Source organism: Epinephelus lanceolatus, chromosome 18, assembly GCF_041903045.1.
Source record: "Epinephelus lanceolatus isolate andai-2023 chromosome 18, ASM4190304v1, whole genome shotgun sequence".
NCBI classification, from domain to species: Eukaryota; Metazoa; Chordata; class Actinopteri; order Perciformes; family Serranidae; genus Epinephelus; species Epinephelus lanceolatus.
Window position 1 is genome coordinate 4,942,587 of NC_135751.1, and position 17,372 is coordinate 4,959,958.

General features: G+C 40.2%; 1 protein-coding gene across 6 annotated transcripts in view; it reads left to right on the top strand.

Moving 5' to 3' along the window:
* nbr1b (NBR1 autophagy cargo receptor b) overlaps positions 1-17,372 on the top strand; it is a 55,996-nt gene that overhangs the window by 31,779 nt on the left and 6,845 nt on the right. Inside the window, exons 16-22 of one of the 6 annotated variants that reach the window (XM_033644112.2) lie at positions 1,843-2,019; positions 3,752-4,024; positions 7,054-7,264; positions 7,495-7,746; positions 8,326-8,411; positions 9,922-10,000; positions 14,437-14,530. In XM_033644112.2, the coding sequence (XP_033500003.1) occupies positions 1,843-2,019; positions 3,752-4,024; positions 7,054-7,264; positions 7,495-7,746; positions 8,326-8,411; positions 9,922-10,000; positions 14,437-14,530 (1,172 nt within the window). The remainder of the gene's footprint in view (positions 1-1,842; positions 2,020-3,751; positions 4,025-7,053; positions 7,265-7,494; positions 7,747-8,325; positions 8,412-9,921; positions 10,001-14,436; positions 14,531-17,372) is intronic. The other 5 variants (XM_033644113.2, XM_033644114.2, XM_033644115.2 and 2 more) reach the window with 5 other exon arrangements.

The following is a 17,372-nucleotide window of genomic DNA, read 5'->3' on the forward strand; positions in this document are numbered from 1 at the left end:
ACTCTTGCTCAGGGCTGAGCTGTGGCTGGTTTTATGTGACCTCTGTTCATATCGTGACAAGTCTTACATATATTAGTAAACTGTATGAAATGAAAGGATATTTTGCTGCCTCTCGCAGCAGCTGTAGACTGAGAAAAAAAGAGAAAAAAAAACTTCATTCACTGGGCCCACCGCCAGCAACTTTAAAGGTGGAACATTTACTTGTAATGTTATTCACTGCATGAGGTGAAGAAGTTAATCCATCAGTACACCTTAAATTTCAGTATAACAACTTTGACCATTCCATTAGTTTTTATTCTCTCTTTAGGATGACACACACTTTTAGTAATGAGTGGATCCTTTAGCGTTTAAAAATATTTATTAATATCAACCAGATCATGTGAACTCCATATATTCTAATCCTCACTTTGAGAAAATAAGTGTTGTGGAGTGCAGTTCCTGTGGGCTACAGCAACACTAAACCCCTGAGCTTGCCTGAGAAGGACTAAATGCACAAACCCACTATTTTTAAATATCCCATGGAGAGAGACTCTCACTGCAGCCTGTTCTATATTGTTCTGAAAATGTCAGAGTGCAGCCTCGTTCTGTGGATGATAAATGAGGTGCGGACTTCAATCTTAGTCATCAGTGATGAGGAAATACAGTGAGTGCTGGACGGAGCAGTGAGTAACAACAGCCTTGCTTACATTTAAGAGGACTGTTTGCGGTGGAAACGCTTAAAGGACCTAGGGTCTAGGTACCCCGTCTTACTTTTGGCTCCAACAGTACCATACCGAAAGTGATAGGTGGAAATGGGGCTATAAAGTCAGAATGTGTCCATTCCTCGGTTATGTATATTCCTTTAGTCCATGAGGGTCTGCCAATCAACCAAAACAGGTTTTAATAAGAATTAATCAAAGTTGTGAATATTGTATTCAGAGAGTAAAGATTTTGTGTTGTCAGTATGCCGCATACCGTAATCCTCTACTGCCATAAAATGGATGTATGACTGATTAAATGAATGGTTTGTAATTGATATGTTATTCCATAGCCTTATAGTTATAAAAATAATATTCATACTGGTTTACATAAAGAATTTTGTGGTATTTCCTATCTTTGCTGAGCAAGAGTTATGTGTGAAAGGAATTAACGACCTGTCCCGAATATACTCCAGTTCAGTTCAGTGATTGTAAGCAAATAAAATCTTAGGTTATTAAGTAAAGTTTTACAGTACACTACACACCACTCAAGTGACATTAAAGGTATTGAATGAAGTACTCTATTGGTATCGGTATCAGTAATCCGTATGGCTTTAAGGGTACTGGTATTGGTACTGGTGATGTTATTTTTTAAGTGATACCCAGCTCTACTCAAGATGCAAATATGCTTTATCCTAATGTAAGAAATTAATGAAATCAATAACAATGAATGATTCTGGGACATGACACTTCATTATTAAAGTGCAATGATTGTAATTGAATGTCGTTAACAGCTGCTCTGTATCTCTCATATGGAGCAGCAGGCATTCAGTGGTGCAGACAAACAAGATGAAATAAAGGGAGAGCATTAAAGGAATCATTTCAGTGTGAAAGAAATAATTTCCATGTTTTCCAAATAAAAGCTGGAATGCACCTTTTCATAACTGACAATCTATCAAATAGGATTCCATGGTTGACAGTAGAGATGGTTTGTGTGTTTGTATTTAGGAATCAGATTACCTGCGATTATACCCATGTACCACTAGGAACTGCTGGTCCTAATGGTCAGCAGCGGTTCTTATTCTACACATGACAAGGAACTGATAAATGAGCTCCCTGGTCTGTTTAGAAGACATAACATTGTCTACCTGTTACTGGTTCTCAGATGTCCCTCATGGGGCAGGATCTGGAGCAGAGGGGGGCGGAGTCCCAGCTCAGGAGGAAGGGGAGGATGACATCAGCGGGACTCAGTTTGTTTGTGAGACTGTGATTCGCTCAATGACTCTGGAGGAGGCCCCGGACCACGCCCCTCTGAGAGGGTCCCGCCCAGGGACAGGTAAAGGTCAGTCAGCAGGGGTTAAGGCCAATTCAGACTTTCCTCATCAGCATGTCTGGGAGGGTCTGCTGTGGTCTGCGTGACAAAACTGTTGTGGTCTGTCCATGTCTGCGAGAGTCCACGCAGACCCCTATGTGGACACCTGTGTGCAGCTTAAAATTTGTTACAAGTCTGAAGTTGTCCTTTTAAAACAGTCCTTTGACCAGTAGAGTTCTGGATGTTTACAGTGTGGGTCTGCATGTTGTTTGCTCTTTTGCATGGGCATGAGGATGCTCGTGCACCCAGGGTGATGCAAGACACAATCCTGTGGTTTGACACTATGCCGCTGATCTACAAGTTGAGGTAATGTGTCAGCAGAGGCAGGAAGATGAAGACTACTAGCAAGTGAACATGGTTTTAAACAAAAAAGGTTTTAGGGGTTGAGGAGAAATTGGCTTTGTAAATATTGTATGAGGAAAATGAATTTAACACATTTTTAGGGATACGTTTTTGCTCTGTGGTCCATTAACAGTTGAGCAAGCTTGGTCCTGGCAGTCAACTTTTCCCTTTTCTGTTATAATTAGCCAGTTATGCTATGTGCTGGGTTTCTTGATGTTGAAGAGAATTTGAAAATGGTTAAAGGACGTAGCTGGTGGACCTGTAAAAGCAATACTCAACACATTGCATTGGTGTCAAAATCTTCACAGACAAATTACGTTGTATACACATCTAAAGTTGGCTAATGTCAGCAAAACACTGGTTAACTAGCAAGCAAAGGTATAGCTACGTTAAGAGGACTTAGGGGCCGTACACATGCTACGTCTTTAACCGCCTGGAAAACGCGAGGTTGGACCTGGGCACTACTCTGTGCCTGCTCTGTGCTTGCTCTGTGCCAACTTTCAAGGGTGCAGAGGCAGGTTGTGTCTGAGGTTTAAGATTTTCAGCCTCCTTATTTCTGTGGTACTGTTAAAGACATTTGGAAAAGGACAGATGACATATTTTTAAGATAACATTATGACATGCCTTAGTGACTGAAATATGTGGTACTATCATATAGCTGTCCACCTCTGTGAGAGATGATTGGACATTTGGCATGTCTTTAAAAGTTGCCTTTGGCTCTGTTGATCAATTAAATATTCTCCCAATGATGAAGGCTAATTGATGTTGTGATAATCAGTTGAAAGACATTGTGTGTAACATCTATATTCTATTTTTATATTCAGCTCCAGCAGAGGTTTTATGCCTCCATGCCAGCGATAACCATGGCCTAAGACATTATGTTTTTGGTTTGTCCATCTGTACGTCCATGCCATTCTCTTCAAGGTGATATCTCAAGAACACCATGAGAAAATGTCTTCAAATGTGGCACAGACATCCACTTTGATTCAAGGATGGACTGATCACAATTTGGTGGCCAAATGTGAAAGGTCAAGGTCACTGTGACCTTGTCAGTCACATTCTCGTTAACGCAGTATCACAAAAACACCTTGAAAGAATTTCTTCAAATTTGGCACATATGTCTGGTTGGACTTAACAATGAACTTACTTGTTTTTGATGGTCAGAGGTTAAGGTCAGTGTGACGTCACAAAACATATTTTGGCCATAACTCAAGATCAACATCCATGTTTTTGCAGCCTGACATGTTTGCGGAGGTAACTGCGAGGCAATAATTATATTTTCACTCTGCCTGCTGCTGCATGTGAAAGATAAAAGTATTACAGAACAGTATCAAACAGTGGATTTCCTGTTTGCCCCCAGTAGTGCGTCCGGCTGCTCAGGGCGGCTCCTCCTCCTCCTGTGTGAAGAGTAAAACAGTGACAACAGAAGAAAGCCCAGACAGCAGCCCCAGCACCTCTGAAAAACCCTTGAAACCACCAGCCATGCTGAAAGCTTCTCTCCTTCCCCCGTTGAAAGTCTCCCTGCCTGCTCCGCTTTCTGTGGCCCTGACCTCAGGACCCGGCCCCAGCTCTGCACCGACCCCTCTCCTTGCTCCGCCCAGGTCCTCCACGCTGCAGGAGCACACAACCAAAGGTGTGTGGTAATATGTTAATACAACATTGTCAACGTTGTCAGCAACCAATAGTTGTGCTCTTTCCAGCACCAAACAGGAAGCAGCAAACTAGGTAGGCAGTAAACATGGAGGGGACTCCAGGGGATGCTGCAAAAACTTGAACAAGTCTTAGTAGTGTTTAGGGGGCATTATCTTTTGTCTGCAGTTCATTTGAAGTAATGATAACTAAATCAGTAAAAGGGGAAATGTTTTTACAGCACTAAAGAAGTGAAAAAACGTTGACTTGTATTTTGCCCTCTCATCTTATTTTAAGCTAATCAGCCTTGTTAATTCTGACTACAGACTGATCAGTCTCAGTAAGTCTGAGTGAAAGCTGCAGACTCAAGGGGCTTTTACTGAAACAGCGTTCCCCTATGTAAATCACTTTAATGTTAACCTTATTTTTTTCAGTCAAAGCTGAGCAGGATGATGTTATATCTACTACAGTTTTACTCAGTCGTACCACAGTGAAGCACAGATGAAAGGTTATTATGGATATGTGGTCCTTTGTTGAAGTCCATTGTTAAGTATACGTATAGTATAGTCAGCTTTTGTGTATTTAGACAACTTAAGTCCATCCTCAGTAATTGTTCAGATATATTACAGATACACATTAACAGGCGCATTTAAGGTTATATCAGATTTGGTCTTTTGTTAAGAATGCATATCAGTTTTAATCAGTTTTTTGTAATTTGTCTGCCGACAATAATCCTGGAACTTTCTTATTCTGATTGCATCACGAAAGACAGACAACTGAAAGTAATGTTAGCCATTACATCCACAGCAATTGATAATGTTAGCTTACCTTTTTATCAATGTCAGAGTGCTGCCTGCATTTTTTCAGGTGTTTTGTTGCTGCTCCTTGTGCAATTCTCAGTGGATTGTAAATTAATTTAGTCCATAAATCTTTTTCTTTCAAAAAAGTCAGATGTATTGACTGTATAAAATAATCGACGTAGCCACCAATGGATGAAGCCTTATGTTTGGCATTTCAGCTGTCGCCGTGTTGGATTTTTTGAGCCAGAAGTGCTTTTGATGAGAGGGTGGAGCTGTGGAGGAGCGAGGGGTGGATCTGACCCATGGACTGTAGTGACACTTTGCAGAAAGCCTGTCACTCCAAGTGGCCATGTCCATAAATATGCATAATTTTAAGCCTTAATTAAATGTAAATGGGTGAGTTGTATAAAAATTCAGCCCCTGTATTGTTGTCATGAATGTTGAAATTATTTTACAACAATTTTTTCTAATAATAATTTTTTTTAAATTAATAATTAATTTTTTTTTATATATATATATTTTGTACCAGGCTGTAAACATGTTAATTTCTGCTGTAAAGTTGAGCATTTTATCATGGTCCATGTGGATTGACTCATTCTTAGAACTGCAATTTTTGGCATTCCGCGTTGGCTTCATTTTTCAGCCCAGGAGGCTGCTGTTTGTCAAATAGCATTACTGACAGAGACAGAACATTACTGAATGTGAGATCCTTCTTATAACATCAGTGCAACAGTTCAAGCGGCCAAATCAACTTTTGAACAAGAGATATTTTGGGAGATAAAACACGACGTACCTGCCTGGAGGAGCATCAAACTCTGCTAACTTCTTTCTTTAGCAACATTAGCTGCTCTGTTTCAACAATGTTCAGCTGAAAAACCGTGCATGCAGGCTGAAATTCAACTGTGCTGTTCTGTCAGGAGAAACAGTGACTTAACCCATCGGTGAGCAAGAAATGATAATGTTACATGTAATTTGTTAAGCTATGAGTAGAGGAAAAAATGTCCGCTAGGCACTAGGCTAATTTATGCAATGTAAACATGCTGAGCTAATAATGAGTGATAAGCAAAAATCAATTGTTTTGTCCATAAAGCTTGACAGTAATTACTGAGCTGAATGGGATACTGTTGTTGGATGATGTTGTTGTTGTGTTTTATGGCTGTTTAGAGAAGTTTTCCTATAGGGCTTTAAGCCAGATATTCCTGAAGTTTTATGAAAAAGAGGATGGTTTGGTTTAAAATGAAAAGATTTCTTCCAGAAATGTCTCTCTGACAGAAAGCCCTGAAGGTTAACTTATCCCATTTGCTGTTTTATTCGTGTTAATGGAAACAATTTAAAGTGAACTTTACTGTAGTTCTTAATTATGTGTTGCTTTCATCTTTTATGGCCATAAGTAAAAACCAAAAAAGCAGAAGGCTGCATCTTCTGTAACAGACTTTGTTAAATGGGCACATCGCCTAATATTGACCCCTGAATCAGATCGAATCGAAATCATATCGTGGCAGACTTTGTAATATCGGAAAATAAGATATTGTTGTCCAAAGAATCTAATATAATATTGTATCATGATGAAACTGGTGATTGACGCCCCTAATTATAATGTTCTGCAAAAACTCTCTTCTGGCCATTATTTAGCACCATAACTCAGGAACAGAAGGGGAGACATTTGGTCAGATAATGAATTGGTGACACTAACCTTGGGTGTCCAGCTTGGGTGTCTCATCCATTGTAGATCAGATGTGCTATCGAGTTGAAGATTCGTGAAGCAACCATGATTTTAATTTGTAGCTTTTTTTGCAGCAACATCCATATTTGAAGCATTGTCACTGTCATGGCTACATGTGAGTCTGGACAGACATGAATGTAAACTGTAACTGTAGCTTGATCAATTGGCGGAGACATACAACCATGAGGTGGTAATTCTAGTTTGGTTCTAGTCTTGTCTTAGACATGTTATTCATCAAGAGGTAATGGCAGGATTTTAAAAAAGCAAAATTATATTGAACTATTCATAATGGCTCACAGTTGAGGACTTCCAGTCCATTGTGTTGTGACTGAAGCAGCGACTCATATACTTATTAAATAGGCCGATTGGATCTTTAAACAGCATTTTATAGCCACAATCTTGTCCAAGCAGTTTTAAAAGTTTTAAGAAATTGCAGTGTTGCAGAATTTTGATGGTAAATATTCTCTGTATCATCTGTGAAACTTTGTAATTTTGTTGATCCTAACATAGTTGAAGGTGAGGAGTCACACATGGAGAACATCAGTGTGGAGTCCAGGGTGAAGCAGAGAGAGAAAGGTCCAGAGGAGAAGAAGGAGAAAGAAGTAGAGGAGAAGAGAGATGGGGCAAGGAGTCGCTCCTCCTCCACCTCCTCAGAGGATTACATCATCATTCTCCCTGACTGCTTTGATACCAGTCGGCCACTGGGGGAGTCCATGTACAGGTATGTGACTCGTTGGCTGGGCAGGAACGGCACCTGTCACCGTGCAGTTTCAGTTCAGACGATGGAAATCTGCTGTCAATAAAATCTGTGGTGCCTGCAGAAACATGGTTACAGGCAAGTAGAATTTATACACAAGACCAATATGGTTTAGATGTATTTTAAAAAATGAATTGAGGACCTCCAACATGGCCACATTCTTTTCAGTTTTCCCACTCTGTGTCCCATTGCAGCTCTGCTTTGTCCCAGCCTGGTGACATCCCAGCTAAGACCCCCACAGATCCAGAAACCCCATCGCTCGACCACCTACACAGTTCCACCACACAGGAGGAGTTGGATGAGGCAGATGAAGCTGCAGCAGCTCCAGGGACGGGGGTGTCAGGCACCAGCAGCGCCAACGACATGCTTTGTACGTCTCAGACACTGGATGATGAGCCGCTGACACCTGAAGTGGTAGCCCCGCCTACAGCCATCGTCACACCAAGGTCAGTATGTTGGATGGGATAAAAACCAAGCGACTGCAGGCCTTTATTTGGAACAGGCTTATATTTGAGACATGCCTTTACTTCTAGTTTCCTCTGATTTTTACAAGTATATTTCATCCTGTCATAAGAAGCCCCCTAGTTTTTTAATCCGTCCCTTTTTGATTTGCTTCTGATGCAAACTCATCATCTCTATGTTTACCTTTTGTCTTGATAAATTCAGTATAATATAAATAATGCTAATTCCGACAACACAGTTATGTCATATCACCACTCTGCTGCTCTGACACTTGAGACACAGTACTAATTTTTTTCACATATTATTTCCAGTGGCACCAACGTTTTTTTGTTAAGCTACTATCAGTGAAACACTGCACTTCCTTTGCAGTTATTTCACATAAAGGCTTTAGGTGCCTCAAAGGTCATCATCACTCCCATTCTTAGTATGATTCGAACATGAAGTAGAAGGAGGAAATTTTGAGCGTTAGCGACAGTTGTTAAACTGGGTCATTTTATGTCGGTCCCCAGTGTTTGTTGCACTGGTTGTAAATATTTAAAACATGTCTTGCTCTTGTTGTGCAGTCCAGGGAGCAGTGTAGAAACAGATGTTGACCCTGCTGCTGCCGGGCAAGGGGAAGACAGTTCTGAATTGTACCAAACTGAGGATGGTAAGCATATCACTGCATTGCTACCAATGATATAACAAGACTAAGGGCTGTTTCACACCTAGCTCCTTTAGTCTGGATTTTAAGACTTTTCCCTTTTGATCTAACCAGAATTACTACCACTTTGGAATTTTTTACTTTTAATTATATTTTGTCTTTGTATGTATGTCCGGTTTGTCTTTAACTTTGTATGCTTTTCTGTGTTGACCAGGTCACTCTTGAGAATGAAACTCATTAGCTGTGTTCGAAATCATTCACCCATTCACTACTCCCTTTTCACTATACAGGGAGTTCAATGTAGAGGACTTTAAAGTGAACTCATCTGGAACATGAAAAACACTTTCAGAGACTACTCAGGTTATTTTGTCGGTGTCGTTAATAACGTCATTGCTGTTGCACAACTAACACATATCAATGTTGGCTTAATTCATAACAAATGCTGACATGCATATATGTAATAAATACATTATGTTATAACGTACGTTTATTTTCTCCCAATTAATAAAGAACATTACAAAGTACTTTGTGGCCGTTTGTATTGTTATGCACTGCTCTGCTCCTATTAAACATATTAACATTTTACTGGCAGACAGACAGGAGGACAAAGAGCAGGGGGATTGCAACCTGTCCTAAAAAACAGTAAAATAAACTTCAAACATATCATCGAAAGTAAAACATGTACAACAGGTAGCAATTGAGTTTCTCTCTCTCGTCTGTGTATCTATTTTTTCCGTACCAAACAGTCCGCCCGTTCCTTCAGCGCAATATAGGGCATAATAATTCTCGCTGTACATTTGGACAGCGCTACAAAGTGGCAAAGTCACTATATAGTGGACTATATAGTGAGTAGTGAGTGATTTCGAACACACCCTATGTCTCAATGAGATTACCTGTTTAAATAAAGGTTAAATAAAAATAAAACAGGTTTGAACCCTCTCCCAGACCAAACAGTATAACCCTGGCCCAGATAAAACTGAACCATGGTACAGTTTGTTTCCAGTGTCAAAACGTTTTTTTGTTTTGTTTTTTACGTTCTAGACTTTCAGACCAGTTACAGGAAGTTCTGGCAGGCTGTCTGTAGAACTGGAAAAAGGAACAGAATGAACTGCAATAGCACACCAGGAGAGTAGGAGACCAAATGTATAACTGACATTTGGTCCAATGATTTTATAAAGACAACAGGACATACACTGTAGATTTGTCATGTTTAGTCCTTTAATGCACTTGCATAATTGCAGTGTGAAACCAAAACCAATTGCGACAAATGTAATATAACAAAAACACAAACTTTGGTTTGGACTTACAGGTATGAAAAAGCCCTAACAGTCTTCAGCCACACTCGCAGCTTGCAGCACTGAGGCACGGCTGCTTTTAGCATCTTGTAATTTTTGCTGGTATTGACTAAGTGTTCCACAGATGTTGACAGATATAGATGGGAATAAAAATATGTTTTACTTTTTAAACTGGATTGATGTATGAAGGAGTGGAGGATAATGTGATGTTTCTCCCACAGCCTCTGGTCCTGAACAAGCTCCGACAGATGATAATGAAGCTACTGAGGACATAGAGGAGGACAACCCTGAAGACCCCAGGTGTCACAGACACACACACATTCACATTCTCACACACAGTCAAACTCAAACCAGCATATATAGCCTACAAGAGCATCAGCTTGTTGAATAAAGGAAACATCGTTCTGCTGGCTGTATCAAGGCCCTCTAGCCTAAGCTTATTAATTCCATTTCACTCCGTTTAAGTGAAACTCCATTTTCCATTTCCATTTTCATTCGCTTATCTGGGGCCAGGTCGTGGGGGCAGCAGGCTGAGCAAAGCACCCAAGACATCCCTCTCACCAGCGATGCTTGAGCGATGTTTTCAGCTCCTCCTGGGAAACCCCAAGGCATTTCCAGGCCAGATGAGATATGTAATCCCTCCAGCATGTTCTGGGTCTGCCCCAGGGCCTTCTACCAGTGGGATATGCCTGAAACACCTCTGATGGGAGGCACCCAGAGGGCATCCTGATCAGATGCTTGAACCACCTCAGCTGACCCCTCTCGACGTGAAGGGGCAGCGGCTCTACTCCAAGCTCCCTCTGGATGTCTGAGCTCCTCAGCCTATCTCTAAGGCTGAGCCCAGCCACCCTACAGAGGGAACTCACTTCACCTGCTTGTATCTGCGATGTCATTCTTTCGGTCACTACCCTGAGCTCATGACCATAGGTGAGGGTTGGGACGTAGATGAGCCAGTAAATGGAAAACTTTGCCTTGCGGCCCAGCTCTCTCTTCACTACGACGGTCCGGCACAGCGCCCGCATTTCTGCAGAGTCAGACACTGTGCCAAACTGCCGATCCATCTCATGCTCCATTTTACACTCACTAGTGAACAAGACCCTGGCATACTTGGGCTCTCTCACTCTCTCCCAACCCAGAGGGGGCGATCCACTGTTTTAGGGCAGAGGACCATGGCAGTGAAACTGTTCTGCATAAAAATCTGGTCACAACAGAAAATGGTACAGGGCAAGATGTTGTTCTAAAAACTTGGTGGTGGCTAGTTAGGGAACTATTGTAGCTGGTAAGCTAAGCACTGATGCATGACCTAGCTGGCTCATTTTCACAGAGTCACAAAAACTCCAGAACTTCTTTCTGTTTTGTATTGGTCTGTTTACTCTCCTGGCATTTTGTTCTATTATTACTATTATTATTACTTGCTATTGTTAATGGTAAGTGGACTGCACTTGTATAGCGCTGTTCTTAGTGTTGCTTTCGTCAATGAAAAGTATGACTAAATATCGTCATCAACGAACCTTTATCACGTGATGAAAACGAGACGAGACGCAACGTAAATGGTGGTCATGTGACGATAACTATAATTAAATATATAATGCAATATTGTTGACGAATAAAAATGAGACTAAATGTGGTTTACAAAATAAAACCTCTGCTAAAATGTCTCCATTTTCGTTGACCAAAACGAGACGAGACGAAATAACGTTATAATGTTTAGTTGCATTATTATTATTATTTTGCAGTATTTCTGTTTCCTAGGCTGTGCATCGCACTGCACAGAGGGATTATAGCCATGAAGATATATAGTACAACATCACTCACTCTCATGTGATACTGCTTTTATACAACAGTTCAACAACAGCTTAATCCTATGGGCCCGAATGACGCATAGTGCATCCAAATTCACACCTGTTTTTCTCTACTTATTTTCTCCGCTACCATGCATCATAGTGAGAAGCCACGCATATCACGTGAAACAGCAGAACTGTAGCTTTCCGACAAGGCCAAGCACTTGTCGGTAGTCCAATGTTTTCACAGTGAAAAAAAAGATAAATTTACACTAAAATTATGTATAACAGAGCTTTCATACAGCTTTGCATACACATTACTCTTGGATGGATTACTCACAAATGCAGGCTTGCACAGAAATGCCACGCATATCACATGAACGCACAGGAGCAGAGCTTTCCAGTAATACCACACACATCATTGTGCTGTCATCCCATCACGCTATAAATCCAGATTAATTGTCTACAAAATAAAAACCTGACGAATTTCTTTACAATCCATGATACAGATCTTGTTATCAGTCACTTCATATAGTGAGGAATATCGTATCTTACCACGTCTTAGGCTTGCGTGTGTTTCTCCCTGTCTATCCACATTTGTAGTCCGGCTTTCAAGATGCAAATATCTCCATATTGTCCAGTTGACACTCCATCAAACTTTGTATGACAAGACCAGCCACTTCACCTTTGCGCACCCAGACAACTGCAGCCTAATGCATGCTGACAGGGCCGTAGTCACCATATACATTGAGGGGGACACGTGCCCCCCCACCAATGCCCAAAATGTCCCCCCAATATATAACTGAAACTGAAAAACAAATATTATCTTGGAGGACATCATTGCACTTGGTTGACTATTTTTCTATGATCTTAGATGTAAATATTGCATGTTTCTTTCAGATAAAACACATTTTTGACTTGTGAATGAGTCAATGGAATTTCTTGCAATAATGAAAAAATACTGGCAATCATGTCCACCTGGCACAAACCACATATTTTGGACAGCTGTGAAGTGACAGAATGTCCCAGCATCATGGTTCTTATATTGCCAGATTCCAGAGTGTCTCCCCTCTTCAGATATGGCAGAATATGTCATTTTCCAACTTGCTATGCTGAGATACATGTAAAAATGGCTAAAAGAATTTAGTCACACGGATTTGTTTTTTCATTGGTATAAAATTAATATAAAATACAGGCACATAGGAGGACATGAAATGATGGCAAATCTGGTTAGCCCAGATTGAAAAAAAAACAAGATATAGCATGTGTATGTAGCCTTTATAATGACTGTGATATGAGCTTAAAAGTAAAGGCAGTAAAAATACCCCAAAAACGCCTAGGGCCCATAGGGTTAAACAGCAATGCTGAGTAAGGAAATGTTAACAAAAGGTGATGAAATAAATTATTTAAGTATGTTATGTAGCTCCGCGAAAAAAAAAACAGTTCCCCCAGTCTGCTGCACACACATCAGGAACTCACAAGCTACTTTGTATTTACATTAATCTGCAACTGTGTAACTTTACCCAGTTTGGCTGATGAAACATTGGCAAACCTGGATGTTGGCACGGCCGGATTCAGCTTCCACTCTCCCTCATCCTCATCAGTACCTCATCAGATGATCATTGATAATTCCTGACCGTTATCGCTTAATTTTTGCTCCTCTCCAGTTTGTCGAGGTCGGCTGATGTTACACAAACACACCTGGAGGTCTGCACTAAAGAGTCCTGGCTTTCCTTTTCCTCGTCCTCTCCTGACGACCACTCATAATTTAATTCAAATGTAATTTGGGGGAAAATATCCATCTTCTTTGTGTAACGCTATAGTGTTAGTTTGTGTCAATGTAGCGAGTGTGACAGTTGGTTAATTAATGGCTGTATTTATATTTATAATACCTGTGAGCAGAGTGATTTTACTGTTACATGTCCCAGTGATGTTATACTCTATACCAGCACTCACGGAATGCCTCTCGTCCAATCAAATTACTCGGTCGGAACTAACTGTTGTATAAATAAATATATATAGCTCTAACTGGGAGCTAATTTAGAAAAGAAAATTTTGGGTTGGTTATACTATACTAGGTACTTAATCATACTATATTGACTGGGTATAATAGAATTGCATTACTAAAAACAGACTAAAATACAATTTTCATTGACTAAATCTAGACTAAAATGTCATCAGTTTTCGTCGACTAAAATGAGACGAAAATAGTCATGGATTATTCTGACTAAAATAAGACTAAAATGCTCAGACTTTTAGTTGACTGAAACTTGACTAGACAAAAAAAGAGTATGAACATGACTAAAACTAATAAAAACTAAAATGACAGTTTGACACAAAGACTAGACTAAAACTAAAATTAAAACAGGCCGCCAAAAACAACACTAGCTGTTCTAGTCTACTGACCACTCAAAGCACTTTTACACTACATCACATTCACGCACTGGTAGCTGAGGCTACCGTACAAAGCCCCACCTGCAACTGAGTAACCATTCCCACGCACTTACACACCAATAGAACAGCCATCTGGGAACAGTTTGGGGTTCAGAATCTCACCCAAGGATAATTCAGCATGCAGACTGGAGGAGGACTAGTGGACGATCCGCTCTACCAACTGTTAGCACAATTGTACATGATTTAATTCAAGACTTTTATCTGAGCAAACAAAATAGCTAATGCTTGCCGACGGTCAGGTAGCAAGCTTGTTAGCATTGTTGATGACAATAGCTTAATACGGTTTTTCAGAGAAAGTTTTTTTCTGTAAAGACAAAAGTCAAAATTTGTTATTTATTTTCCTTTTTCAAACCCATGTTCTGTGTTGTAATATCAGTAGTAGTCAGTAACGTATTGCATCATGTTTGAAGAGCTTAATAACTATGTAGTTTATGGAAAGCGACACAAGAGGGCAGCACTGAGACACATTTTGGATGTAACCTCTTTATTGTCTCTTCTCAGGCACCCAGGCATCACCAGTGGCCTGGTGAAAGGAGCTCTGTCAGTAGCTGCCTCTGCCTACAAAGCTCTGTTCACTGGACAAGGCCCTACACAGGTCAGCAAGCAGTTTATATCTAACAATCTTATTTCACGCCTCATGTTGTTAGGAAGTTCACGGTTATCTCGAAGTACATAAAAGGGGAAATTCCAGCCAAATTTTTCTTGGGTCTGATTCGAGTCTGAGTCTTTCAATATTAGGTGTTCGCCAATATCAAGGCTAAACCTATATTTTTATGATGCAACATTTTCCTATTTCTGTAAATTATGGATAAGGTCTGCAATCACCAGAAAAAATGTTGCCATTGTACATTTTAGCAAATCACTAATAAGTTGCATTTGTAAAGTATTACATAGCAGATACATTGAAATTTAAGGTTTCAGCAACACCATCTCAACGTGTGGTTAGGTTTAGGCACAAAACCACATGGTTATGGTTAAGAAAAGATCATGTGTTTGGCTTTAAAAACCTGGTTTTGGGGGCACAATCTCGTATTCTAAACAAGAGATAAGTGCTGGTGTAAGTAAACAAATATGAAATTGGTCCACCGCTATCATCTAAAATGGAACAAATGAAATAATATTTGTAGAGCATTTGTTTTCATCTACGTCAAATAAAGTTACACACACGACAAATGCTTCAGCATGTTGGTGGTAGGGCTGCACGATACTGGGAAAAATTGACATTGCGATTTTTTTGTCCCCAGTGATGTATATTGCGATTTATATATATTTTTTTAAGGATGCATTTTTTTCCACCAGATGTCTTCAGTAGCTCTACTTGGTGAGAATTAATCATTCTGGAATTATTAGGGTGATATTGCTTTGAATGCAACAGCATAAAATGTGCTGAAAATAGGCATTTGTTCAGTGAAACCACCATCTCTTTCAGAGTTTCCCCTATATGCAGCGGCGCACCGCCACTGCTGAAATATGACCGCTGCTGATGATTTTTTTTTTTTTTTTTAGTAACTACCGTTATATTATTTGGCACTACAGAAGCTTCATATCCAGGTCAGTTCACACACCTGTAAGAGAGGAGAGGGCTCCCTCTTATCTCTTCATAAACTAAAGTTATATTATTTTGTGCGACGGATGGATCATATAATAACATAACAATATGCTATTTATCGTGTTATACGGTGAAACGTTTCACCCTATAACGTGATGACTTACATTGTTTACACGACGGCCTGTCATTTCTGTCTCTCTGTATTACGCACGGCAGAGTTCGGCTCCGATGCACACATACACACACACACACACACACACACACATACACAAACAAACACATGTGCGCGCGTGCACACACAGACACAGGTGAGCACACCAGAGTGCGGCTCGGGTCGCATTTTCCCGAGTCCGAGACAATTATAACCGAGCCTGGCCCGAACCTACAGCACGGCACTGTACAACTGTACACTGTACTGTCAAAGGAGTGGAGCCTGTGTTGCATTCAGGCATTGTCACGTAGCCTAAATAACAAATTCCAGTCCTTGAATAGGCCGTTTATTCTTTATTCCACTAAATTAGACATCTTTTGTTGGTCAGTCATTAAAATGGAAGCGAGTTTTACGCGCATCACTCTGCAATTTAAGCAGAGTGATGCAAGCCACATCGCAAGCCCGGGATGTAAACACGTGCTTCGTGATGGCGATGCTTAAAACATATACTATCGTTCAGGCCTAGTTGGTGGTGTTTCCGCCCTTGCATGTAATTACGGTGCTGCATAAATTGCACGTTGCGCTGTTAGAGTATTTTTGGTGAATTGAAGCCACGCTTTGGACTGCTTCTGTCTCACCGCCATTACGTCTTCTTTGTTGCTGAACATGCTGCTGACTGACGAACGTGACGTTCGTCATCAACGTAAAGATTCGACGTAATGAAAAAAATCGATAAGGGAATAAGCATTAAGGCTAATGATGTCGATGAATTGAACCAGATGGAACCAGTCCTTAACAGGAACCGGTTCTTGATTCCCATCCCTATTTCTCTTACAAGTGCTTCTAATGGCATTTGCAAAAATCCACCGTGGCTGAAAACTGTCAAACTGGGCAGCGCTGATCAAATATAAATCAAGATTCTGTCACTGCATTGCCTGTTTCTCACCTCAAATGTTTTTGGAAACATATTTTAGTGACTGTTTAACTGTAAAATGAGAACGTTTGTGATCCGGAAAACCATGACATGAAAACAGTCAGGTTGAAACGAAGCACTGTCCACTGGCCAGAGCAAAACTTTCATATTTTACAGCTAAGTAGTACACTAAAATATGTTTCTCATCTGATTAGTTGTTTACTTAAGCCGCAGTGGATACTTGCAAATGCCATTAGGAGCACTACAGTAGGGCTGGGTATCGCCACTGATTTCCTGAAACGATTCAATTCCGATTCAAGGGGTCCCGATTCTTTTTTTTTTTTTTTTCATTTTATTTTTTTTATTTTATATACTTTATTATTCAATCCGATATCGATTCAACTGGTGATTTTTCAGTAACAATACCAATTTTTGCTAGTATGTATATTCTCAGAGAACTAATAGCGTAACATTTACAAGAAATTATTTTTTAAAAGAATAAATTCACAACAGGATTAAAACTGAATACTTTATAACTAAATATTTCTAGAGCAGCAACAGTAATACTGAAACAGCAAAGTCATAATATAAACTCACAATATAATGTCACTGGAAACAAAATGAAAATGTCAATAAAATAAATCATATTCCTGAAATCACGATACTGAGTCAAGTTTAGAAAGAATGAAGAACACAGACATCAGTCAGTATCAGTCCTGCTGTCCTCTCTGCTCCTCCCCCCGCGGCTGAGGAGACTCACTGCCTGCAGGTCACATGAAGCTAAACCATTTTAACAGCTGCTGTTGTTTCAGCTTGTTAGTAAC